The 27609-nt window shown below is 40.1% G+C and overlaps 1 protein-coding gene across 3 annotated transcripts; it reads right to left on the bottom strand.

The window, feature by feature from the left end:
* Positions 1–244: 244 nt before the first annotated feature.
* Positions 245–27609, bottom strand: znf644b (zinc finger protein 644b). Of its 3 annotated transcripts, none has more exons than XM_085773543.1 (7): positions 27410–27609; positions 26763–26827; positions 23152–23200; positions 8277–11006; positions 3785–3907; positions 3416–3512; positions 245–2010 (listed from the first exon to the last, which is right to left on the bottom strand). In XM_085773543.1, exons 4-7 carry the CDS (start codon positions 10990–10992, stop codon positions 1833–1835), a joined length of 3114 nt encoding a protein of 1037 aa, XP_085629669.1. In that variant the 5' UTR covers positions 10993–11006; positions 23152–23200; positions 26763–26827; positions 27410–27609; the 3' UTR covers positions 245–1832. The 3 variants fall into 3 exon arrangements, with proteins under 3 accessions (XP_085629669.1, XP_085629667.1, XP_085629668.1); XM_085773541.1 differs by lacking the exon at positions 26763–26827 and adding an exon at positions 6258–6818 and having other exon boundaries at positions 27410–27605; XM_085773542.1 differs by lacking the exon at positions 26763–26827 and having other exon boundaries at positions 27410–27605.

Raw genomic sequence — 27609 nt, 5'->3', positions numbered from 1 at the left:
AAAGCTCAATAGAAGGTATAATAGAGTTCATTTTATAATTTAATAATTTTTAGATCAATGATAAACATGGGGATTGCACTGTTTTATAGTGTGCTACGTTTGTCTACAGTAGGTGTAATAAGTTGAATATTTCAAGGAAAAATAGATAGATAAATATGTTACATTATCTAAACATGTATCTGGTCATACAAAGATAACTTTTTTTGTTGTTGTTCTGCGTTTTTTTTATATATACGTATATAAATATATTATATTGATTGGCTTTTACAGTGTGAGAGTTGAAAATATATTGGATAATGATGCTACAGGATAAATTCAGTTGTCAGTTTTGGAGGTTGTTCAGGTGTCTTGCAATGTATAAAGGGGTGTGTGTGTGTTGTTCAGCCTGCCCCCATTGATTTGGATGGTGGGCAAAATAAAATAATAAAATAAAGGAACACACTCCTGTCAACATAATGCAGTTGAACAGCACCACAAACTGCAGTTGAATTAATGACTCTTTAACAAAGTGTGAACTCAAACTCAACATTGTAACCTTCAAGAAGGAGGCTTTACTGCAGGACCGTTGGAGGAGACTGCACAACTGACAACTGAATGTATAGCATTGATTTTCTTTCCTGTATGGATTAACCAAACTTCTTAAGTGGAAGGTTAAATTATTTTTTATAATGACTTTGGCAGACTCATCCACATACAGCAGGAGCTAAGGAGAAGAGCTAATATGTATGAGGTACACACTGAACTAAAAAAGTTCTTTCTTCCTTGTCTGATTAGTTTAAAGTGGAAATGTAAAAAAAGAAGAACAATTAGAACAACTACAACCACAATACTTGTGCTTTGCATATCCCAGTCTCCTGTGAGAGTATAAAGCTGTCTGTGCTAACTGAACATTTATGTCATCAGTACTAATGTAAATATTTCACTAATTACATGGCATCCTCGTTCACATGAGAACCAAAACCTTCAGACACACACACACACAGCTACCGCAATGTGTAAAAAAAAATAACAATATGTTGTTCTAACTGTCAAGTTTTTTCCTTGTTATAACCAGATAATGAGAAGAAGCTGATCCCACAGCTGTGATGAGCACCTGGTTTCAGAAATTACACTTAAGGGTGAAGGTTGAGCAGGAGAACAAACAATGACAGAACAAGTTGTCCCAACATAATGCAGCATGTTGAATGTGACTTTGATGAAGAGAGACTCTGTGCTACAGGCACACAGAGGTGAGATCCTACAAAGCATTCACAAACTAACAACAGCCCCTTGTACACTGCTTAATGAGAGCGCAGTTTATTTTATGTTGGTTCTAAAAGAAAGTGTGACATGAATGTCATTCAGTAAAGCAGTGGCCAAAAAGTTTTGAGTAAAAAGTATGATATTGATATTTTTTCTGTTTTTGGCATATTATAAAGTTAAATATTTGTATATTTCTTTCATTTTATAATGATAACCTTTTCTCATTTTTACAAACTTTTTTGTCACAATAACAAGGCACTTTTTTATCATGACAATCAGTGTTTGTCTAACAATGCAGACCATCTTGTGCTGAAGAAATATGTTTATACTGTATATTGCCATTGTTGTTAGCAACATATAGATAGATACATACTAAAAGATAAATCTTAAAAGTTATATTAACTAACTGGATAAAGCAAAGCATAGCATTACAATATCCTATAATAAAGTCATTGCTCATATATACAGTATTATTTCAATATATTATGAAGCATTAGCGCTACAGTATAAACATTAGCAGTGTAATCTATAACAATGATTTATATAACTAATGTGCAAATTCAGTTTCCACATTCCAGACTGGTACAACTCTACACAGTGTCTGGGTGCCCATCGCTCATGCTTATTTGTATTTTGTGACGAAGACCTAGAACCTCCACCATCCCTGTTCCTGAGTGGGGCACGTTGGTGTGCAGAAGGTGTCTCTGTAAATGCTTGATCCAGTCCTCCTGGATGGACAGGGGACCCTGGAAGACCAGGTCACAGAACCTGTACAAGTAAAGAAAGTGGAAAACAGTCACTGCTTGTACAAACTCCCCCCCCCAGAAAGAAAATATGAGATGTTCTCTACTACCGAGATATCCCCACCACTCTATTAAATATTCAATATGCACAGGAAGTGACCCAGGCCAGGTGATGTGCACAGCCTCTTATTCTACTGCTGGCATAACAAAGTCATACCAAGTGTACTATCCTGAAAAACAGAGCTCATAGGCTTCCTCGATTCAACCCGAGGAAGGGAAGCTGTTGTCTACTGACCACAACTGTGTCTTGACAGTGTCTCGCCTTTTCCACTGTGAAACCAGCTGAGTGGTCTTCCAAGCAGCTGGAAGCTAAACTGACAAAAACACTGACAAAAGGAAGAAGCAGCCACATCTTCCATGTTTGAAAGGAGTTGATGCTTTTGTGACATTTCAGATGTCCATATCTGAGGAATATGGGTGCAAAACCTGGGAGAGGATAGGTGTAATAGCTGTAGTTGAAAAGCTCTACCTTTCTTTTTCATTAGAAATCCTCTATGCTAGTTTCTGACCAGTAACTTCCTCTGATTTTGGCTGCTATGCATTGGTGAGGTACTGTAAGCAGTGAGGACGTAGTTTTAGCCACTTTGCCTTTCCTCACTTCTTAAAATTGTAAATGTTCAGTGGGGTGATGGTATTAATGTGCCGGAGTTCCAAATATTTTAATGGTTGTTCCTCTACGGCTTTCTTTGGGTCAGGGTTAGCCTCTTTCAAACTGTGAGTTTATACAGGTGTGTTGCTGTGTAGTGCACAAGAGGAGATTTGACCAATACTGAATCAGATATCTGAGACTAAAAGGTTGGTTACCAATCATGACCTCATCATGCTGAGAACCAACCTTTTCTAATCGCCAACCAATTGATTTGTGCATCTGTCTTCATAATTCATGAGTGTGGTGGGATTGTGCTTCTACTATATACAGGATGTATACAGTAGGATGATTGCAACTGCACTATGAAGGAGGAGCCTAAAGAGGACAAGGACCATCAGAGACTTCATTGACACAGTGGTCATTTCTCTACCAGACTACTTGTTCAGGAATTCCAACAACCAAATCTGAAGCGAACAATCTAGCTAACCGAAACTAGCCCGAGTTGGCCGCAGTTAGCTATTGTATACAGGTGATGCACTTGCAGCACATACTATATTCCACATAGTCACAACTCTTTTGTTGCAATTGGATGTCTGCACTTAGGCCCATCCAGACCCTGCAGCCACACAGATACACAAACCATTAATTGGCTTTTACACATCTTCTATGTGTTTTGTTTGGCCGATGAGCTATTGGTCTTGTTCCTATGTATGAAATCTGTAACTGCGCAGAGAGATTTTTTGTTTTACTGCCCACATGTGTAACCTTCCAATCTTTATACCTGCAGGTGAGTGTGTAAATCTGAGCATTCAAGGAGGGTAAAATCTTCTTTTTCAGCCCAGGCCTTGGTCTCGGCTTCTTCTGCTTATAATCATAGCCTAAAATACAAAACAACAAACTGCTTTATCTGAGGCAATGTATTAGGTTATCACTGACAGGCAATATAAATAAATAATGTCAGAGCCAAAATATCTATTCTAGTCAACATCTCATTTTTTGAAAGTAAGACGTATTTTGGTGTGAGACAAATTATTTTAACATCTCTTAATGTTGTATTCACCCCAAAACATTTCCACATGTTACCCTCACATTTTGAAATTCTTTCTGTATTGCATGGCACAGGAAACTCATTTTGACATGGTTTGCTCACCTGGTTTTTCAAATGTAGCGATCCTCTTCCTGCATGCATAGGCCTGAAGGTGACCAGACAGACTGACAGCAGCAGGGAAGTCGCTGTTACACTCTATACAAATCTTGCTGGAATCAAATTCCCCTGAAAGATAGAAGATGGAAGGGCTAAATGAAATTCAAGGAGAAAAAGAAAATGATGTGGTTATACTTTCCACTTGCTTAGTCTTTATGCTCTGATGGAAATTAGCATTGGATGATGTTCACATCCATGGCATAAAGTTAGATAGCATTTAAGGCAGGAATAACTGAAGATAGTGTTGCAGTTCATGCAGTAATTTTATTATCAGGCAAAAACTGTTAGTCCCACTGTGATCTTAAGTCTTCTTCCACCTGCTTTCATTGCAAATATCTGATTTTCACTCTACTGTTTGAAAAGTGTTACTGGTAAAGTTTAACACAATCTTGTGTCTTCAGGGGGGCCATTTTCACATACACCACCTCATGAGAGTCACACAAGATTCATAAACTACACACAAAAAAATCACAGATCGGTTAGTCTATAACAGAAAGCTGGCAGTGATACCGCTGCGCCCCACTGCGTGTTAATAAATACTCAGAAGTGGGATGGTTAAGTGCTTATCCCAAAAGATTAAACATTAAAGAATAACCTGATTTGATTTTTCAAAGTAATTTAAGTTTACAGAAGAGCTAAGAACAGTGCCCCATTGATTTTTGGAATATAAATGTTGATTAAAAAATGATAATATAATGTATATAATGAGATAATAAAGACCAGAATCCTAATAAGCTCTCAGGGCAGGATACAGAGCAGACAGCCATCTTTGGGAGTAGATTTAAGCTGCCACTATAACACTACAATAATGACAAGTGCCATAATATTCAGTTTAGAATAAAACTCAACAAAGAGCAGTTTGATTTTAAATCCTTACCAACATCTTTCCTAGTCCGTGACTGAAAGTTTGATTTGGACAGACATTAGTCAAAATCGTGCAAACACAGATGATGGCTTCCAACTCAACATCAAGAGAATCTCATGATTTTTTAATATGAACTTCAAAAACACTTTGGTGACATTGAATCGACAATATGTGTTGTTTTTTTTTTCCCCCACCGCAAATCAAATGATTGTGAACTATTCTCACATTGTTTAAGCGGCATCTCCCTGCAGTATGCAGGTATCTGTACTGAGATACTGTAAATTGGTGATAAAATATTGATTAAACAAATGCTATTCCCTTTACAATACATGATGGATTCCTCTTCAGTCGAACAAAGCTCAAATGCTCCTCTACTGATAATAGGGGAAAACAATACATGGAGTTTGATTCTGACTCCACTCTCATTATGGCATTGTCAAGTACTGTCACTGCCAGATCTTCAGGTTCAGGGGTGAAATATTTTGCTTCTCTTTGACTGACGATAACAAAACATCCTGTCTTAAAATATCATTGTCAAACTAAATGCATAATACGCTCTATAAGAAACAAGCACAGGGGATTAATAGTATGCAGTTCTTAAATATATAGCAAAAAGGAAAAGATGTAGTGTCCCATCAAGCAATTCAGACATCAGGAAAGACTGTTGTCATCATATCCTCAGAGGGTTCTTATGAACTCTCCCTTTAAAATTAGAAGAACCTGATTTTTTTTTTTTTGCCAAATCCCCCCAAATATGAAGCTTTAAAAATCAGGCAATAATGAGAGAAAGGGGATAAATAAAGATGTAAAAGGAGAGGTTATAGACATGTACAGTGTTATTCCTATGCCAAGTGTCACTGGACACTATGATTATACTGGTAATAAAATGAACAAAGGGATATAGTGATATAGGTTTTGGATGAACTTACTGAGAATAAACTTCCATTGTTAACAGCAATGCAGCTCACAACAAATATATCTTACGCACATTTGCACCAAATTAAAACATAAATTGCTTCTCAAATGAGTTGTAATTGACTTTAAGTCAGTGTTTTTCAACCTTGGGGGTGGGACCCCATGTCAGGTCTACTGGAATTCAAATGGGGGTAGACGAAATGTCTAGTAATTGATAAAAAAATTACTTATAAAAATATCTTTTAAACTAATTATTATTCTTTTTAAAATATGATTAAAAACACCACACACAATCCTAAACAACTGTATTCTATACTTTCACTTTCTCAAATTTAACTCGAGTTCAAATAAAATGCAGCATATAAAAATATCTGAGCTGGTGCATCTTGATTGATGGGGTCACCAGAAATGTGTGATGTCAAAATGGAGTCATGAAAAGGTTGTGAACCACTGCTTTAAGTGCTTCTTATGCTCACAAATTGTCAAGAATAATTTCCTATTGCAGAGACTCAAAACATACCTGTGATGTTCTGCAGTAATGCAGGTCACTGTATCTATAGGGTTCAATTCTACTTGTTTACATGCAAAACCTGTCCACCCACGAAACTGCTCCCAAGCCTAAAGCATAGGACTCCATACCGTGAGTCCAGTCTGGCTCCGTGCTCGGAATCTCCTCCTTGTAATCTTTGGTCATACCACAGAGCTTCCTGGCAGCATGGGCGTCCTGCTTGTTTCTTGCTGTGAGCTCAATACTTTCCCTTCTTGTCTTTAACAGTTCAACTAAAGTGCTTGAGGAGGCCTTAACACTTGTTTGTGCTTCTGCCTGTGGCTTATTCCACTCCGACAAGGCCTGTGCCTCCTGCTTCCCCCCCATGGCTTGTGGATTCTTCATTTCATACTGGAGCGTAGCTGGTAGTGCCGTGCGTGTCAAGACCAGGCCACTGCTGCTGATGAACCTCTGAGAGACTGAAGGTCCAGTGGGTAGCTGGTCCTTGTTGAGGAGCTGGTGTATGTCCCCGTGTTCTTTTTTGTCTTGTAGCAGTTCATTTAGGATGCACAGCGGGGACTTGCTGGTGCTGGTAACACTTCTGCCTATTCGTTTCAGGTGTCCCCTCACATGGTTGGAGAGGCCAGTCTTAGTATCAAACCAACCCCAGCACAGGGGACACGTGTGCTCTCCTTGTGTGTCTGGCTTAACAGCTGTATTATAAGATAAAGTTTGTCACAAAAGTTGAAATGGAAGAGTAAAAGCTGTGGAGTTAAATATGCAACATGCATTTGCAAAGAACCTACAGCGGGCATGCAAACAGGCAAAATCTGGCTTACAACAGTCCTGTATTTTAGGTCACTCAAAATCAATGCAAGCTGACAAATATCATTCACCAAGCCCCACCCACCTAGTTTTCTGACACCTAAGAAATCTTCCATTCTCACATGGCACACTGACTGTTTCCTTAACACAACAGCACAAATCTTGAGCTTGTGAATTAAGCAGGTTGAAATGATTTAATCAGCTGTAGAAAGCTTATTGAAATAAAGATCGCTCCATGAGTTGGGAGAAAATGCTGCCTTGTTAAACTTGCAGGCAATGTACATGCTACTGTGCTACAAGACCAAGTCTGTGAATGATCCAAACAAACTATGGCACAGCATTTTTCTTATGTTGCATGGTAGAGCTAGTTAATTCTTCAACATGGAATGTACACTTAGCCCGGGAAGACAGATGTCATGATGCTTTATTTTTTGTTTTCATTTGAGGACTAACCATATCTGGTGAACATTGGTTTCACTTTGGTCAGCAGAGAAAGCCGCAAAAATGACTCAACAACTCTGATACAATACCTTAATCTGCTCTTTCATAGTGAATGTATTTGATGTGAATTGGGCTTCTAACGCCGCATTATGTAATAATGTAATAAATCTTCAAGTCATTATGTAATAACGCCGCATTTTGTAATAATCTGTCACATTTTGTAATAAAAATCTTGAACGCAATATGTAAAAAACTTTGCCGCATTTTGTAATCAATTGTTACATTTTGCATCAGTTATTACAAATAGCGGGTGTTGCACTTAATATAATAATTTGGTGCATTATGTAATAAACCACCAACACCCACCAATGTGTGGCACAGTAGCCTATATGAATATCTTGGACTGGACCATGGAAACACCCGCAATTTGTAATAACTGATGCAAAATGTAACAACTTATTACAAAATGCGGCAAAGTTTATTACATATTGCGTTCAAGATTTTTATTACAAAATGTAGCAGATTATTACAAAATGCGGCGTTATTACATAATGACGTGAAAATTGATTACATTATTACTGTACATAATGCGCCGTTACAGGGCTCTTTAATGCAACCAGTAGCCTACAGGAGAATATCATAATCTAGTATATAATGCTAGGCCTGGGAGGAAACTCTGGGTTGTGATCTACACTCTTGGCCTGGGTGGTCCTGTGGTGTTTAATCCATCCTCTAATTTCTTCAGTTTTCAAAAGGCTAAAAGTGCCTTATGCGCCCGATGGTGACTAAACTAAGTCTGGACTATTAAATCTTGGGCTCCATCAAACACTCCATTCATATCACATCTTTTGCTTGAGTTGTGAACGTTTAATAGGCTGTAACAAGAGCTGAAATACCACTCGTACCTCTTTTCATTTTCCTGGAGCCGGCGGGGATCCTCCTGCGGGTTCGTGGCTGATGATCCCGCAGCGCCACCTGCTCCGCCGAGACCATGTGCCGAGCGTTGTAGCTCAAGCCCACGCGATGCAGGTGCCCTCGCACGTGATTGGACAGACCCACTCCGGACTCGAACATGGCGGGGCAGTACGGACAGGTCTTGTGCTCTACCACTTGAGACGGAGAAACGACAAAGCTTTCATTGGCGGGCGTACGAGGCGACTCTGGGGAATTGTCGCACACTGTGGTTTCGATATACTCTTCCTTGATTATTAGTTGCTCTATGTCACTGCAGTCTTCGTCTCCATCATCTTCATCTGTGAATTTACAGGGGCTTTGGTGGTCTCTGGTGGGAAACCTCTGCCTCTTTCTGAAATACTTGCGAGCGTACGGGTTCCTTTCGCTCTGGCTGCTGCTTTCCAAGAAGCCGCCTGTAGCTCTGCCGATGTCATCACTGAAGTTATGGCCGCCCTCGCAGCCTTTCTCCAGCTCCAAAACTCCAAAATGTTTCTTGCGCCTCTGGCTAAGCCTTGGCAATATATTACCATTCATGTTGTCAATAGTGTTTTGCAAAGGTGTTGACATTGTTCTCATTGATGGAGAATTTTGGTTTGCTTTGGTGTGTAGACTCCTGCTTTCCAGGTCGCTCCTGCTGCCACCCTGACAGAACATCTGGTCTAATTTAAGACTTGTAGCTGATAGTAAAACATTGGCGGATGCAGGACAGTTTGCCTGCTTTGAGCTGCCAAAAGCCTCGTAGTCATTCTTTTCACCATCCTCTTGCACACAGGTGAGATCAGTTGCCACATCTAATTTTCCCGCCGGCTGCAGGAGTAATTTTCCATGCTTGCTGATCCTCCACAAAGATGGCGACAGCGTGTTTTCGGTGCAGCCGGCGTGGCACTTGAACCGAGGAGGATTGAAAGTTTTCTCATCTGGCTTTTCGATATGTATGTTCCCGTTTCTGCTGGTGCAGTGGGAGAAATGTGCTGTTTCTCCTGAAGTCGATTTATACACATTTGATTTACATCCAGCGCTTGCAGGCTGGTTGGAACTTTTTTTATAATGACCGTAGTGTGATCGCCGACTCCCCGGCTCAGAATGTCTTTCTAATACTACTTTGTCTCTACTGGTGAAAAAACCCATTTTACACTGAAAATGAACATGGGCTGCTTCCTGTGCATCATTAGTACGAGTCATTTTCCTGCACTGGGGCTGTGTGTGCGTGTCGAGGTGTGCGACGTGTAAGTGTAGTTCAAGTGCCTGCTGTGTGAGTGTAATGTAGTTACACTCCTCACAGAAGTAGTAGTGCTTCAGATTATCGTGCGTTTTGGCATGCTGGACGAGGATTTTGGGGCAATTACAGCCAAACACACACTGAGGGCACTGCACTGCAGCCCCTCTGTCTTCAACATCTGTGTTTTTGAGAGCCTTGATTTCCTCCATAAGTTTTTCCAGCCTATCTCGGTGAATAATGATGTGCCTCATGAGGGAGTTGCTATCACAGAACAAACGCCCACACTCCCTGCATATAAAGGTCTGTGAAACATTCTCACTGTTCACCTGATTATGCTTGCCTAAATGATACATCATATGTCTATGGAAATGCCTTTTTTCCTTGAAATTAACATTGCATATTGTGCATGAAAAGAAAGACGGATCTCGCTCGAGTTGCTTTGTCGTCAACCGCTCCGCTTTTGTGCTGAAATTGTCTTCATCTTCAGGGTCATTTCCCTCATTACAGCCTTCCTGTGCTGCGCTGTAAATGTGGCGCTCAGAGTCTGAAGGTGAGACATCTTTGAATGGCAGCGCAGAATATTCAACAGCGCGTTGTGTGCCCAAAGAATCCTCTTTGTTGTCCGTGTCAACATTTTCAACATCATTACCACTGCAGAAATGTCTGTGTGTGTGATTTAAGCTGTTGTTAACCTTTGCCAGAGAGCCCACCATGTTTCTTACATTGGTATTGTGCCGCCTGTCTCTTTGGTGTATCACTCTGGTCTCCAGCCTTCTGCCGTCGTGCAGGAAGCGTCGTCTGGCTGAATCCCATCTGATTACTTCGACGTCGTCGCAATCATCAGAGGAGCTTCCTGACCGTTCAACGTCGCGCACCGATCCCGTTTCCATTGTCTGTTTTGTCCGAGGTCGGCTAATGTGCATTTGCTCTCCATCGTCACCTGACAGCGCGGAACAGGCCAGTTTAGACTCATTCTCCTCCGAGTGAGACAGTGGCGTGTTGACACCTGGCTGTGTGGCCAGTGTTTTTACAGCGAGCCCCGCTGTGTTCTTCCAAGCGTCTGATTGAAGCTCACTAGGTGGTGGTAACACCTCGGGGCTCGTGTCCTTCTCCACTTGCCATGCGGCATCCAGGACATTGTTGGATAAAACAGAGCCTTTGTTCAGGACACAGTGTACCTCTGAGGTGGGGTGTGAACCAGGCCCATTAACAAGTGCTCCTGAAGGCAATGAATTGCCTGCATGGGGAACAGCGGGGACACTGCTGTATACAAATGGATTCGGCTGGGTTCCATTTAAAGGGTTTTCGTGTTCATCTGAGGACAGACCTGCAGCATTGTTTTTTAGACAAAACGTGTGACTCTGTAATGGCTCCTGAGTAAGACCCGGGCTGTCAGGCACTGATTCCACGTCTTTGTCCTCTTGCACATTTGGCTTCAGATCAGACATAGTAGCAGTGCTTTCTGAAATACAAAAGAACATCACACAATTATTAAAACATCACTATTTTTCCTAATCCTCCCCTGAGTAGGGCACATTGTCCTTTGTTTTTCATACTAAGACAATTTACCAAATGAAACGGTGCAGATGTGAATTACAAAATGACACAGGGCTGTACAACAGGTACAATGAAATCTTTTTTTTTTTTCTCATTCACACTAACAATATGGTACTGTTAAAAAAAATAGTTTTTTGGGCTATTCCCACCGCTTCATAAAATGAGAGTGGTATTATTCTGTGCCGCATTATGATTTTCCAACACCCTCTTTCGCCACCTCTATTCACAACAAACCCTGCTGTTAGCCCTGAATACCCTGGCGAGGATGCTTAATTATGTGAGCGTACTTCTGGGATATAACCTTCCTGCTTCTCCACCTAAAGTTCTCAGTCGTCTGCTAAAATTGACCAATTTCCATGGGAACAAAGTACACCTCCAATGAGATCATATTGTGTCTTATCACTCTGTGATGGTGCCAACACAGATCCCAGCATGAGTCTGTTGTTACTTGAATCCTGCCAAATTGGCAGCCACACAATCTGTCTAAAACGCACACAAAGAAAACATACACCTTTGCACATCCACATGGACGGGCATACTAATTCTTTTAAGAATGGCTGAATTGAAGCCACAGTGATTCTTTTTTTTTTTCTTTTTCTTTTTTATTCATATGAATTTGGACAAACACATTAAAATTGATAGCTCTGAATAATTGAATAGGAATCATAATCAGCACACAGTTCAACATGTGTATGCTACATCTCACCACAGACTGCACTCTGCTGTCCAAAGTTGATTTAGTGTAAAATGTATGCTCAGTGGATTTGACATCCAGGGCCGGTTGCTCTCTACAGGAAGTTGCGTCGCTAACGAAGTGGTAAATTCAGTGTTAATGAGTGGCTTCACTGTTACCACCTCTGAGGTAAAACCTTCCAAGCTCCATATTCTCCCCATCTGTTGTGGTGTTAGAGGTTTGAAGGGGGAACAGACGCTGTATATTTAAAGCAAACTTCACTGTTACCCCAAAACGGCAGGGTGGCAAAAACCATCAAAATATCTTGGTTTAAAATGTGCAAGCCTCATTAGCAGCCAACTCACACAACTCGCTGCTATATTTATAACGAACAGAGGTTCACCAGAAATGCAATTTAAATTTTCTTTTTTTTTTTTGGTTCTGTTTACCTCATTTAGTCAATGTTAAAAGGCTGACTTTGCCTTACCTGGAGATATTTACAGGGATTATCAGCTTTAATACCGTTAAGCTGTATGCACAGATCAATCTGCTGTGTACTTTTGCGAACCCTGTTTGGCATTTTACCCAAGACCCAAGACCCTCACCTTGTTTTTCAATTTAGTAAATAAGATTTAGGAGGAGCGTCATCATTATTGTGTTCTGTCAGACAAAGGAAAACAAACTAAAATACCTTTCAGAAATGTAATGAGCAATTCTCATTCTCGGTCTTTCAGGACATGAAGTTTGCATCTCATTTTGAGGACAACTGAGATAGAAAATTAGGTTTTGAAATTGTTAACATATGTGCGTGCTATTGATAAACCTCTGGAGGTGCCATATTAGTAGGAACACCTGTCAGCCAAGCAGTATAACCTACATTTAAGATTATAGTAACATGCTTTTCTAATAATCTGCCATAGCTGAGCCAAATGTTAGAAGCAGCCAAATCGGCATTAATTAATCTATTTGTTTATTTAGGGCATAGATAGTGTTGAGGTTTCCCATAAGTTTATTTCTATTATATAGTGAACTATTTGTATATTATGTACATGAAGTATGAAGAACACCTCTATACAAAGTAATGTAGAATTGTGGCACCAACAAAAAAAGCACACGGAAATTACTGCAAAGCTGTTGTACTGGATGAAATTAGATTGTACTGTAGAAATGTAGCTAATAAACTGGAAACTCCAGTGTCATAATAATAAAAGCTTTGATTTGTACTTTACTAACAGCAAAAGTGACATCAGCTCAAGTTATGGAGTTAAAAATGATCTCCTGCAGCATGTTGTGATAGTTGGTGGGTTGGGAAGCATGCCATGTACTCACATCAGTATGGCTTTGAGTCTGGCTCACAACCTCAGCGCATGTCATGCCCTATTCTCTTTCATCTTCCTGTTATTCTCCACTGTGCACAATCTAATTTCGTGAAAATGCCATAACATTTGACTGCAATTTTTTTTATTTTTTTTTTTGCCTGGATTATTTATTTCATTAATCCAGATAACTGTGCAGGCAGTCATTAGATTCAACTTTTTTTGTTTGTTTGTTTCAGGGCAATAAGACCATAACAGCAGGTGAGAGTGACGAGAGACAAAGTCCACAACCTGCGTCCATCACAGTCACACTGAGTGCAGAGGTCAAGTGTCATTGTAAAACCCCGTCAATGTGGTTTTCTGATCTAGATTTCAACAACCATTCTGCACTGAATGCCTTTCTGAGCATTACAGATACACCTGTCACACTACCATTGCTGGTATATACTTATTTTTTGCAATCTTGAATTAACATTGCTGGTATTTTGTCTTCTACTGTTACCTACTCAGCTATAAAAACGACGTCATGCTCTTGTTTACTTCTTACGTTTTTATAATTGCTAACATTTCTATTACTATTATTATTTTACTCTCCCTGCTGCTATGAGCATTTTGCACTTTAACTATCTCAAATGGGAAAAACAGCACTTTATTCAAGAAAACTAGCACTTTAACTAATCATGTACATTGCAAACTCCCTGCACTTTATCGGCCATAGGAGCTGTTGCTGGCCCACCCTTTGGTATTTTGTGTTCCTACATTCTGAATGAGGGGATGTATGTCTGTGTTTTCAATGTTGTCCCCCGGTTGTCCATGTGGCTACTTGTGCGGCCCGTGTGTGTGCTGCCTCTGTGCTGTTCAAGTGTTCGCCTGTGTCGTTCTATGTCTTGGGCTCCTCCTGTATTTTACTGTGATGTGTATTTTTTTGCAATCTGTATTTTATGGTGATTTATATTGTGAGTTTTATGTTGGGAATTTGGGACTACAGATGGAAATTAGCCCTAGAGGCTAAATCTGGTACAACCATCTTTTCATTGTCTTACAATTGACTAATGGTATTGTACACTGTCCTGAAATAATAAACTAAACTAAACTAAACTTAAACTGTCCCACAAAACGGTCTTATAATCCAACCTACAGATCTGAAGAATTCTGATGTTGTAGACAATATTAGTAATTTATTATAATCAACACAGTGACAGTGCAAATAATTATTAGTTGAAGCTTCAGAGCAGACAAAGTCATCAGGGGATATTGCAATGAGCACTAAAATAATTACAACAACAACAACAACAAAGATAAATTCATTGTGTGTGTGTTTTTTTTTATCTTTAAGTTGTTTAATGTCAGAAAACAGCAAACCAGACATTGAAGTGGAGCAGGACAATGAAGTGATTGAACAGGAAGAGTTTGGTGCTGTAGGCTTATAAGGCTGTGAATGTCTAAGTAAATTCCTTCTTCCTGTTCAAGTGAAAACCCGGGCTGGCAGCACAGTGGAGACAGCGCTAAAGACCAACTGGGACCAGTCAGCCAAACCATTTCAACTGCTGGAGCTGTCTGTATGGATCAACAGCCAACCTTATATTCCTCTGCCATCGCCTTTGCTGGAGAAATGTCTAAACAAGGGGGCCACGGTCCCTCAAGTGCTGCACTACACAACTTCCTCAGCTAATGGGATCTATTGATTTATTTGACACAATGTGAATTTATGAAGCTGCCTCTTTAGTGTGAGGGAATCAAAGCGTGGCTCAAAACAAACAGACAGAGATACAGCTTGACACTCCAGTAATCCCAGGGTGAGTATGTTCTCTCAGTGAAGGTGCCACAGCAAAAAAAAAAAAAGGAAACACACTGTTAAGTTCTTCTACTACTATCTTAGCCCTGCAGTTACCCACAGTATCAAACAACAGAGAAGCAGGAAGAAATTACTAATGCATCACATGACAAATTTCACTTTCCTCAATGTGACGTATTGGCTTGTTAAAAACTAAAAAAACTAAAAAAAATACACAAAACTGACAGATTCAGAAAACATCCTAATATTTCTTAAATTTGCACAAGAGAAAATAAAGAGAATGGCTTCACACGATGTCTTTGTCTGGATTACATACTCTTTTATCCCACTGAATTCTTGTCACCCAAAGGTCATTTCCATAATAATGGTCTCCATTCTCCCTAATGGGATTTTGGCTGTGATTATGTATGCCAGCATCTTGTGCAGACACTATCAACCCTGTCATCCTGAATTGCACAAATGTAATTACACAAAGCCTTTGATAACTAAACAATGTAATTTCATGCTTGAGTGAAACTATATACTGGAGTTATATGACTCAAAGTACAAGAAAATATATGAGGGCCATAGGTGGTATGTTGCAAAAATGATTGTGCTTTTTAATAGAAATTAAACAATAAATTAAATGTTAATGCTGCTTTAGCAATAAGAATGTCTATGTGCATTCAAGTCATTTCAGTAGCCTAAAGAAAATCCATTGGTGTATTTGAGAAAAACTCTGATATGTGGAATTTGTGGATCGATACCACTCTGTCCGGTAAATAGGAAGCCACAGCCAGAAGCTGGTTTGGTTCAGTTTTGCTGAACAGTAAAAACAAAAATAAAAAAACAGATAGCCTGAGGAAAAACCAAAAAAACACCCTATCAAACTTTGCTTTTAGTAACCAGATGTTAGTACGAAAAAGATGTGTGAGGAAAACATGTGGTGGTAAGTGGTGGACACACAGAGCCACTAAACCTCTGGTTCTGTTCCAGGAGAACCTCATTAAAAATCCCACTGAGATTTGTAACTACAATAATTACTAATAACTCCAGCCTTGGAACATAAACTAACCCAGCATGTTGTGTAGTTCACTCAATGTGACACGAAAAGGATGGTGGCCTTTATCTTCCAATAAGTATTTCCCATAAGCCCCTGACCACCAGACTGCAAATACAATTAGGAAGTTGAAATATTTTCTGGTGGCTATAGATAAACACAGAGTTTCAGTGACATTACTAGCAGCTGCCGTGGGAACTTCTGATGGGAACTGTGATTTTTTTTTTTCGTTTCTGGTATGTTCACGAATTAATTGTTGTTTAGTAAAACAACAAATGTTTTAATTTCTAGCGTGTTTGGCGTGTTTCATTTTCTCCTTTTGTCTTAGCACATCAGTCAGAGAAAATGCTTAATGAGAGAGCTACAGTAGCAAGAGGAGCAGATTCTAACCTGTTGTCACGTCAGCACTTTGGCTCTTTAACTTTTGTCTGTCTAGTTCACAGTAGCTTAGCAAACCACTAACACAGCTCTGTCCAAAGGGACCAAAAATCCTCCTGCCTGCAGCGCCATCACTGATCAACTTGTCATACCATTGTTTGTTTAATGCAAAGATATATTAAAAACTGTGTATACAAGTTGTGTTTATTTATGAAGCTATAGGCCTCTATGCTAAGCTAACCAGCTACTGGCTGTAAGTTCACTTTTAGAGGACTGACAACCTAAGACTGGTTTCAACAAGCCTATATTCTAAAAATACCAAACTTCTGCTATAACTTATCAAATCGGGGGGGAAAAAAATATGAGGGAGAGAAAGAATAGACAATGACAGGACGATGTTCACGCTGGTGAGAAGTGTCTTACCAAAACTCTCTTGCTCCTTGGCCAAGGTACAACAGTAGCAAAGAAAAAAAAAGAAAAAAAGAACTGCCCACAACAAATTTCTCCTTGCCGCCCTCTCCTGAAAAAGGGGAATGAGTGAAATGGCTGTGATGGTAGATTTACTGATGAAAAAAGGTGAAGCGAGAACATTCGGAGTGATAAAAGGGGACAGGGAGCGAGTGACAGTTGGGTTAAGACAGAAGTCATGTTCAATAGCAGGTAGAAACATCAAACAGTGAGTTCACAGGAAACCCATGCAACCTTGTCTTGAAGGAGGATTTTCTGTTGTGTGGAGTAGATTATATCTGTTCAAGCTGCTGACACGGCCTCATTTGCTGCCCGTAGTGTTGGAGGGGGATTAAACGATATAAACTTTAAAGCTTTAAACAATACCTTTCAAAATTAAATGGATTAAGGGAGGGATGTCTGATGGGGATTTCCCAAGGCTTTGTTAGTTTTAAACTCTACTCCTTTTAAAGGGGGGAAGAAGAAGAAGATGAAGAAGAAGAAGGAGAAGAGAAAAAAACAGCAGTTAGAAATTTCTCAGGCATGTGACCGTTTTAATGAGGCTGCTCTCACATTGAGGAGGGCAGTAGGCACAGGAGGGCTGCCAAGCAGATGGCTCTCATAAACATCATATCTGCTCTGTTTAGATACATGACTTCTCATCCCCCCAACACTGAGAGGAAAACAAACCCCACCATCACCACAAGCACTACCCACTTGCCCGCTTTTGGCAAGCTGTGCCGGCTCGTTGAAATGGCACATTTCCATTTCCTGCATTTTCTCCTTCATAACAATATGCATGAGCTGCGCAATTGATATACATAACCTCTAATCTGTTATAAGTATGCAGAGGAGATGCAGTGATTGCGGTGGTGGGTATTTTTGTTTAGTGGCAGTTAGGATGTTGACTTTTATTAAATGTTATTATTACCATATAACTGAAAGTATATAAATACGAAGCAAGACAGAGGTTGTTGCTATGATTAGGCGCACTCAGATGCTTTCCACTTCAGTTGAGATGGAAAAAAAAAGAGAAAAAGAAACGTATATATATAAATATATAACAAACTTTGTTGCTGCCGCTTTGCCGTAGACATGTGACCATTCAGATGAAAGGGAGTTGGTGTCAAACTGCTCTCCAAATTGAGGACAGGCTCCACATTGCCGAGCAGACATCAGTGAGCTTAGATACGGAGGCATGTCAAGCATCGTAGGTATTAGGATGAAATCTCTCATTATCTTTCTTTAAAACATAATATGAGTGCACGGCGGCAGGAGCAAGGGGGGGAAACGCAGGGGAACAGGGGGCCTCATAGTCACTAATGGCAACCAAAAGTGAGTCCTCAGTAGTCACCTTGAGCTCTATTATTAGACCGGGACAAACAACTCCAAACAGAAAGTGGATCAAGTGTGTCGTTGGCAGCCTCTGATTGGGTTTAGAGGCCTCGAAGTGGCTAAAATAAGCACCGCTGTGATCACATGGGGGTCAAAGAGATGACACGAGCAGCAGAGCCTATGGTGAACAAAGAAGAAACAAGTCTCTGAAGAAAAAAAAAACGCCAAAAACTGTGGCTGTCAAAAAGTCACAAGGAATCCAGAGGCCAACAAAAGCCTATTTATCTAACTCTATCAGAAAAAGTGGACAGCTTGAGCGCAGTAGCCTTGACAGCAGTGGGAATCCCTTGTCATTTCCCAAGATCCACACACACACACACACGCGCGCAGACACATGTAAGACGATTATTCAGTACTGCTTGTCAATTGTACCTTTTCAACCTGGATCAATGAGTTGTCTTGCACCAGGGGCCTGTATCAGCGCCAGTCATTAACATGTGAGTGCCACTCTATCAGCTCCAGCTCCAAATAAATCAAAGGGTCGGCCACAGAAGAAAAGGGGCTAATATTTCCTCAATAACCCCAGAGAGACACCATGGAGAGATGCAAATTGCCTCCCAGGAGAGCCCGGGGGATGTGAAGGAGAAACTCGCTGGGAGGCAACGGGAAGCTAATGAGTATAATGGTAAATGTATACAAGGAGAGGGAGAAAACCCCTCTCTATTCATACCAATTAATACAATCTTATCAATGGAGGTGTACTGTAAAAGTAGAGTCTGCGTCTAACCCCTTGCCCTCCCTCCCCAGCTCCACCTCGCAAGCATTTGTATTATTCAACGCGGGCCAGGCTACGGTCATTAGGCCTGTGGGAGGCTGGGCCAGGCCTGGGGAGTTAAGGAGATTTTAAAAACCACTCACTCCTCACATCAAAACAAATTGGGCCAAATCAAAGGGGCTCAAAAAATGTCCTTTCTTTGTGGGGGCGAGGGGAGGGAACTGCCATTGTTGTGAAAGCCTGCTTACTGCAGCACCAATGTACTGACGCACCAACAATAATAGGTAGCAGCAGTTGGCAATAGTTTAGAAGTGGCTTGGTCATGAAGTCACGCTGAAATTGTGAGAAAGTGCTTATGATGATGTTACAGAAACAATATAAATTAAAACCATAACAATGTTAAATATCTGTAATTATAAAATAATGGTAGGCTATATACCTTGAATTAAGGTGCTTAACAAGTGTAACATCAACACAAAGGTTGTTTTTTTCCCCCAGCATCATTAACCAATTCACAGGATTTCTCCAGTTGCTTGTGACAAAGGAATACTTCACAAAACATGAAAAAGACAGCGCTGCTGCTAACATAGCTTCAGTTGTGTGCCTGACTCCACAGCTACAAAAAAAAGAACAAATTAAACAAACCCACACATGCAGACACACGCCGACATATTCAAACACACACTGTGAAAATCCCTGTTTCCAAAAATGTTATTTTCTTCAAACTGTGAAAAATCAGCTAATGGAGGGTGTGATTATTTCACCTGTTTCAAGCTTCCTCTTCTTCTTTTTATGACTCGGGTTCATTTTTGGTTTTCGTGTAAAGATCTGTTTTATTCTGTCTTGTGTCAAATTACTGTTGGTCATTTCCAGCTAATTTGCGAAACAAGCAAGTTTGTTTATGAAACTAGTTCAAATCGCTGGACCCCCACAGATTGTTTCACACAAACAATTAGTTTGTGGAAGTTATTAATAATAAACTTTTTTTTCATTGTCTAAACAAATATTTAACCTTGTATCAATCAATCCACCTGATATATAACAACGAATACATATGATCGTATATAAAAAGAAATCTAAAAGTATAAACACATAAAACTAGCTTAACCAACCCACCAACTTCATTTTGGTCTTTTTGCCACGTTAATTCATGGAAGATATGTTCCATTATAGGTAATACAATATATCAATATCATACCTTAAGTGCCCTGTCTTTCTTGTTACGAAAAATTATAATTATAAGCGCTAAAAATACTGCTCCACAGCGCCACCAGTGGTCAAACCTCCACAGGCTGTCTTTCTGTTGCCTCTGAATCCGTATGGCCTCAGCGCTGAAGAAAAACGGAGCAGGATGTAGTTTAAAGAAGCATTTGAACTACCTGAAGGGCCGGTTCAAATGCTATTCCTTCTTTCTCATACGCTTCAAAAGCAGAAGAGGAAGAAGAAGAAGGAGGAGAAGACGAAGAAGAAGAAGAAGCAGCAGGAATGCCTCGATGTAGGCATTTGAAGGTCATTTATTAGGGTGGAGAAATATACCTGACAGCTGCTGACTGGAGGAGGATTTGCCTCCTAGAGATCACCGAGGGGACTGAAATGAAGGTTAATCGCTATATAACTTTCTACATGTATAATCCTATACTCAAGATTTCATTGAGCATGTCTGTAAAAGCCCTCCGTCAGCATAATTGCGCCTAACCTGTGCCCCGCGTGCTCAAATCTCTAAAATATCACATCCAACTCTGAGAATAAATGGGAAATTAATGAGGAAAGTGCTGAGCTCAACCTTAGATAGGTATCACAGAAAGGGTTAGCTGTCTCACAGCTCATGTACAATAGACGCTCACTAATCCGAACCCTCAAAGATAGAGGTTGTTTGGACTCGTGAAATGTTCAGAGGGATAAATACAAGGCTATACTAATTTGACACTCTGGCAGACCTGGGTGCATCTGGGTCATACCTGAAGTTAAAACACAGCACTTTTTTTTTAATTGTCTGATTGGATTTGTTTGTGATGGATAACAAATGCCAAAATTAACTCAAATATAAATAATAGAAGCGCACCAGATTACTCCTCAAAAGTAAGCTATCAACGATCTGTGCTATAATATTATTGCACATAACTGCATGTAAATGGATTTTTGTTATTTCACATTTACGTTATCTAATACCATGTTTTAAAATAACACGTAATAAAAAACCCTATTTTTTATTTATTTAAATGATGATCTCTCCTATCATCCATCTCTTCTTTTATCATGTTTCCAATGTAATATGATCACACATTACCTGATGTTGCTTTCCAATGCTCCATCCCTTTGAGAGAGGACTTTGCATATCAGTGATCATATTCTGCCCCTTAGTGGAGGAAACGGTCCATAGCCTGAGTGAGACAAGATAACAGGAGGCTTGATCTGCAGAGGGGGAGCAGCAGACTGGATTGTGGGCATTGGCAGCTTCATCCAGTGCTTCATTCAGCTTTTAATGGACCAAAGATTGAAGTTGTCTGAGAGCGTTTCTGCTCCGAAACAATTACTTTGCCAGGACTTAATTGGGCTACCATTTAATTCACACGTGAAGAACAGGAAAGTCACGTCTATGAACACGAATGCTATCCAAAACTAGACACTAAAAAGAATTGAAATCCAAGTTTTCATGTTGTCAAGATGTGTAATGCTTCATAAAAGCTGCTTGTTTGAAGCTTTTCCTATAATCAGGCTGCGTCATGTGTCAGAGAATAAGAATCTTGAGAAAGAAGCCTTATCCCCAGAAATTCAGCCAAAGTATCTTTCTCCAAACCCTCCTCAGTAGAGCTGCCGTCACAAATTAAGAAAGCGAAAGCTCTCTCATGTCTTCATGCAGTTTGCTTCTGGAGCCGCAGTGGATGCTCATACATACGATGTGTAATTCAAGCAGGAAAAAGACAAACAAAAATGAGAGCTGAAACCACTGTGTGAGGGTTGAAATGAAGATTGTAGGCACACATGAAACATGAAATCGAAATTGTCAAAACGCTGATGTCTGTAGAATGCGTTTTGCACGAAATTACACGAGTGGCCACCATTAAGAATATCACTATATTAAAAAACCTGCACAGTGCTCAGACTAATATGGTAATATGGAAACTTAATGAGAGAGAGCAAACAAGATAAGACTCCTTAAGCCAAAATATATGAAGATGTGAAGCCCTGTGACGCTGTAATGAGGCTGGTACTGTGCAAAAAGGCAGAAACCAGAATGAAGTAGGGCCTGTAATTAACAACTACTCTAATCATCAATTAACGGTGTGTCGCAAACTAGTGAAGAGTGACAATCGGCGAGGTGACATCTTCAAATATCTTGTTTTGTCCAACCAACATCAAAACCAATTAAAAGAAAAGAGGTAGAAATGAACTTCCTGGAGAAACACAGCTTCTCGTGTTTGTGTTGTAGCGACCAGCATGGGGCTGTCACTGAAGTTGGAGACAATAAAGCAGAATCATTGTTTAGTACCTATTTTGCTATGAAAAATACATAAGAAACTGCCAACCCACACTTGAACTACTCATGTGATAATCCAACCATTCAAATGTGGTGACAATTTCAACATCCAAAAATTCACACCAGTGGCTCTGGGTTTTTAAGAAAATTAAACAAAGACAGCTGAACTGTGATCACTATTTGCTTGTCAGTGATTCTCTTTCACACTGGAAAATAATCAACAGCCAGCTTGTCACTCCCTACAACCTGCCAAGTGTAGGAGTGGAGGCACTGACACATGTAACTGACATCTCAGATTTAATTTGACTGGTAATCACACCCAGCTATAGTTTCAGAGTATTTCACACATCTGCGCTACAGTTTCAGGTGTTAAGACGGTAAGGAGACATACAACTGTGCCTCTGAACGATAACACCTCTTCTGAGACGGTCACATATTAGGTTTATGCTCTGCCATTATGATTGGAAGCATGGAATTATTAACGGGAATATTAGCCCACACGTAATCCTCATTTTTATTACTTTTCAATTAAAACTACTGACACTCAATTTCTCCCATCCGCAGTAGTAGTTTCATTTCAGTTCAGTGGCTATTTGAAACAAATTATAAACACGCATTACCTCACTGGGTGTCACCTTGTTGGGATTCTTGTCTGAATCATGAACAAGAGCTGATAATGTGACTTCTAATAAGAGACAATCTTCCACTAATACCACCTCCATTTGTCAAATCTGAGGTGTATCTGAATAATCGTGCAGTACTGTATGTTTAACAAGATGGAACTAGAGAAAGGAAACAGTCAGTGTGTACTCACCAGTCTGTGTTGGAGCTCTGGTTCCACCGCATGGCTCTTTAAAGCGTGCCTGTGACAGAGTCAAACAGAGAGTAAATGTTCTGAAACTTAGTTAATAAAGCTGACAGGCGGCACACGACACCACACAGATCGCATGGCAAACAACCCAACTAAGATTTCAGGGAAACTTCATGAATCCATCTGACACACACCCTGCCTCAGGAAATCTGTCCCTCCAAATTCAACCTTTGTTTTTTTGGATTCATAACTGAAAGCTGTTGACGTTGTTTCCTCAGCGATACAGCCACATAAGGACACGAGGAAATACAGTTTTAGCAGGGTCAGATTAAGGACCGGAATGATTGACAAGAAACAAACCCTTGTGTTTTGTTGGCACTGGCTTTACTTCCTTGTTGTCCCACAGAGAGCACTGCTGCATGTGCAAGTACCATTTACATCTACACATTTGGAATCACAAAGGTCACAAATAACAATGGGAATAAAAACAAAAACAAGTTTTTTATTAAAATGTTTGAACACAGTAAAGTATTAAAACAGCAACCCCTCCCTTTGCACCAAAGAAAAGTGTGCACATTTATTGAAAGTGACTAAAACTGTTATTCCACCACATAGTTTATATCTTATACATTTTAGTATATATTTTGTTAGCTAAAAGGTTCACAAACCAAGAAACACATGGTTTGATATTCTACAGTACATGGAGAAGTCAATTGTAACACCCTGTTAGGCCACTTGAAGCAAACTGGTGCACATACTGTATGCCATTTTGGAATTTGGCTATCAAACAACATTATTGTTTTTGAGCTTTTAAATATGGGTGGTGTTTCCTGGACACCATACAGCAGGGTCACAGGGAATAATTTGGGAAATCATTTTATCATTTATTCATCATTTATTTTCTAGCAGAAAAATGTTCACAGTTTTCTTTGGTGTTGATTCATGGACTTCAACTGCCCTCCATTAACACGACCAATGATAAACAAAGATAATCTTTGGCTGCAGCCCTAATGTGAGCTGCTATTCATGTTTTTGTGCTATGCAACATAAAACAAAACTGAACAGGGTCCTATGTTAAGACCATCAAGATAAATAAGTGGTGGGCATTATGTTGCAGATGATTTAACTGCAACAGCAATGTGATCCTGTGAAAAGATGCCGCCCTTATTTCCTCACCTCTGTTAAGCCCTGCAGGACTCTATGTTCTTGGTAGATCCACCTGATTACTAAAATATCTCATCTCTGCAGCTGTTCCTCAGCTGAGTTGCTAATTCAGGCCAGTGTACTCCCATTTAAGTAGTCCCAGGTGTCTTCATTTATAGCTGTGTAAGCAGCCAGCCAGGCCAGCGGAGAACACATAACTGTTTGCTATGCTGAGCATTCAGGGACTTCAGGCATCTTGGTTAAAATATTTGACCTTGTCAAGTGACATATAATCAATTTGTGGATAACATGCCTCAACCATCTGATTTATTTAGTCCAACGGTTGACTCCTTTACTCTCTGCGGTACACTAATGCACTTAAAACCTACACTAGGCTGTTAAGCTGTCACTGACTTCTTCCTATAGCCACATAAGCTCATCCTCACACTTGCATGGAGTGATGGACTGACTTATGTAGGTCTGTACTTTGATTTTTTACAATGCCTCAATTCCTGAGCTGATAACAGGAACGTCACGCACGCCCAACGTCTGTAGCAGAAACAGTACAACATCCTAATTTTGCCTCATAGGCTTGTTGTCTCTTAAAATATTTCAGTATTCAATCTTTCAAATTATAGAAGGGAGGTGCCTCAGTTTTCACTGATGGTTCATACAGTTATTCTGAGTGGTCACCAGAGACCGATAGATGGATAAGTGAAGCACCATTTGTCTCAGTGAAAATGTTTAACCATCAGTTATCAGGCTATTTGCTGCAAGTTATGATGTAAAATCCTCCCTTTTGACCAGTTCTTGTTTGGAGTAAAGTGCAGATTTTCATGTTCATGCATGAAAAAATATATTGCCAAACACAAAAATCAAATACAATCATAGTGTTAATTGGCTGTCCTACAGTACATCCACATAGATGTATTATTATGGAAGTTTGTCACTGACCAAACTTATTCTAACTATGAAAAACTACAAACCACACAGGACCCGTGCGACCTAGCAATCACAACAATTAATGCACGTTCAATCAGTCTTAGCATTGTATGCTAGTAGTTTTGAAGAAAATTATGTTGTAATGCTGTAATCACCACTGAGTTTAACAGTGCCATAACATATTTTATAGTTTTTATATTTTTTTCAGTAAATCCTGTAATTGTGTTATTTTAGACAGCATGACTAACTGTTAAAAACAACAAGATATAAATTAAAGGCGCTGCACATCCAAACAAGTGTTTTTGATTATTCTGACTCATTAGACCTCAAGACTTCAAGATTATTGACACGTTCACACACTGTTGGCAGAATGGGAAGAACAGGAAAAAACACCCCTGATTGTGATTTAGTGAGTGTTCATGTATCACTTCAAGGTGTTTAGTCCTAATACAAACCTATCACACCAAATAAACATCCGGAATTAGCTTCTTTTGCTGTGTTGAGAACCTAAGCGGAAACGGAAGAGAAGCTGGCCATGGGACCTCAATTCAGAAAAAATCTCCATGTACTGTAAGTGAATGGGATCCGATTGAATTGTGTCCTGAGAAAAATAGGCTATATGACCTTAACCTATTAAAACATTGTGTTTCATGCCAAAAAAAATCAGCAGTTTGTCGTAAAACGGCAATGGAAGAATGTATTTTGTGTGAAGACCGCTCTACAGTAACAGGCAGTGGAGTAGCTGACATGGGAAAGGGCGGCACGTGGTGTATGACATCACCTACGCGACTTGAAGTCTTTCTGGTTATTATTGATTGATTATTGATTTTTATTCACAGTTTTACAACAAACTGCTGATTTCTTGGCATAAAACGTAATGTTTTAAAGAGGTAGATGTCATATATTTTTCTCATGGCACAATTCAATCAGATCACGAAATTAAACTTTTTTCCAAATTGAGGTCCCATGGTGAGCATTACTTCCTGCTTCTGCTTAGGCTCTCTATGTGGTTGTTGCAGTTCATTACCAGATTCAAACAAAAACTGTGTTCATTTCCCAAACAATTCCTTCAATTCATTGCATTATTGCTAATAATATTATTTTAATGCAATTGCCAGCAGTGCTGCACTGTTGGAGTTACCAGATTGAAATGACATTTAACAGTTTACTTCATAGGCTAATTGAGATTTTGGAAACTTAATAATCAATGTTACTTGGCATTAACCATAATATTGTGTATACTGCGTTATGTGATTGTTAGAAAGTAGAACGAGAAGTAGAAAGTAGGCTACTGTCACAGCCTTTTCATTCCAATGTGAGAAAATGATCTGGGTGTTAAATAGTGAATATATTTCACACTCGGAGGTCAAATATAGTGTACTGTGTAGTAAGGGAGTGCTTTCAGATACAGTTATGCTGGGAAATATGTGATAACACCAACCTGTACATACTAATAAGAATGATGATAATAGGTATAAAAGAACTAGGTGGAGAGAAAGAGACATTCATCAGCCAAAGATTGTACTCACCCAAGCAGTCCAGAGGACAGGTATCAGCTAAAACACCTGCAAGGGTGGAGCCTTGGTGCATGGTCCTATAAAAAAGATCATAGGGGCTATTATCATCATTGGGACTGCTACAGTAGATGTCCCAGATTTAAAAAGAAAACATATTAAAGTGGGTTTTTTGTGTGTGTTGCTATCTTCACCCTGGTCCTTCAGTGCTACCCAATTTTGACTTTCAGGTTGACTGGAATTTAGCTTAGCTTTAGCCACGGACAATACACTTGGCTTTCAATAACTTCCATACTTGTGGGTGTACAAATATCCCCCCTGACACACATCACATTCACTATCACAACCACCCAGTGTTTCTGAGGCCGTTTAAAGTCGGAGAGGGAAGGCATAGAGCCCAAATTTACGGTCCTACCATGTAGCTCTGCGTGAAATGGTTGTGTTTCCTACCAACATTGTCCTACGTGACAACACATGACATGGCACCTTAATTAACAACTCTTTTCTGGTTCCTAGTCCCCGACACCGCGGCGGCAGCTCCGCTCAGTCACTGCGGTGTTTTCACTGCGACCTCCGACAGCTCCACGTCACTGACTAATGACCGTGCCCGCAACAATGTATCCCTGCGCACATCAAACTGCACCGCAGAGTGCAACACCCACCTCGGGACGACGACGGGGACTCATGTCCACAAGTTTTGTCATCGCCGTCGACACCGTCTCTGGTTCCTCGTTCTGTTACACTGTCGCCATTTTGCTTTAAAATCACGTAGGTTGTACTCCGGTCCGGGGGAGAGGGATGTTCACGGCGGAGGTAGAGGAGTGAGCGTCACCCAAACTGCACACGGACCAGGTTCCCCCCC

This window comes from Trachurus japonicus, chromosome 4 (assembly GCF_045865225.1).
Source record: "Trachurus japonicus isolate A0001 chromosome 4, Traja_1.0".
Lineage (NCBI taxonomy): Eukaryota > Metazoa > Chordata > Actinopteri > Carangiformes > Carangidae > Trachurus > Trachurus japonicus.
The sequence above is the reverse complement of the archived record's forward strand: the minus strand, read 5'-3'. Positions and strand labels throughout refer to the sequence as shown.

Excerpts from the sequence above, each read along its gene's own strand:
- znf644b (XM_085773541.1), bottom strand. The coding sequence starts at position 27,451 with ATGACAAAACTTGTGGACATGAGTCCCCGTCGTCGTCCCGAG. Across the intron at positions 23,201-27,409 it reads GTCCCCGTCGTCGTCCCGAG|GCACGCTTTAAAGAGCCATG; the intron begins GTGGGTGTTGCA and ends ACTCTGTCACAG. Across the intron at positions 2,011-3,415 it reads ATTTACACACTCACCTGCAG|GTTCTGTGACCTGGTCTTCC; the intron begins GTATAAAGATTG and ends TTACTTGTACAG.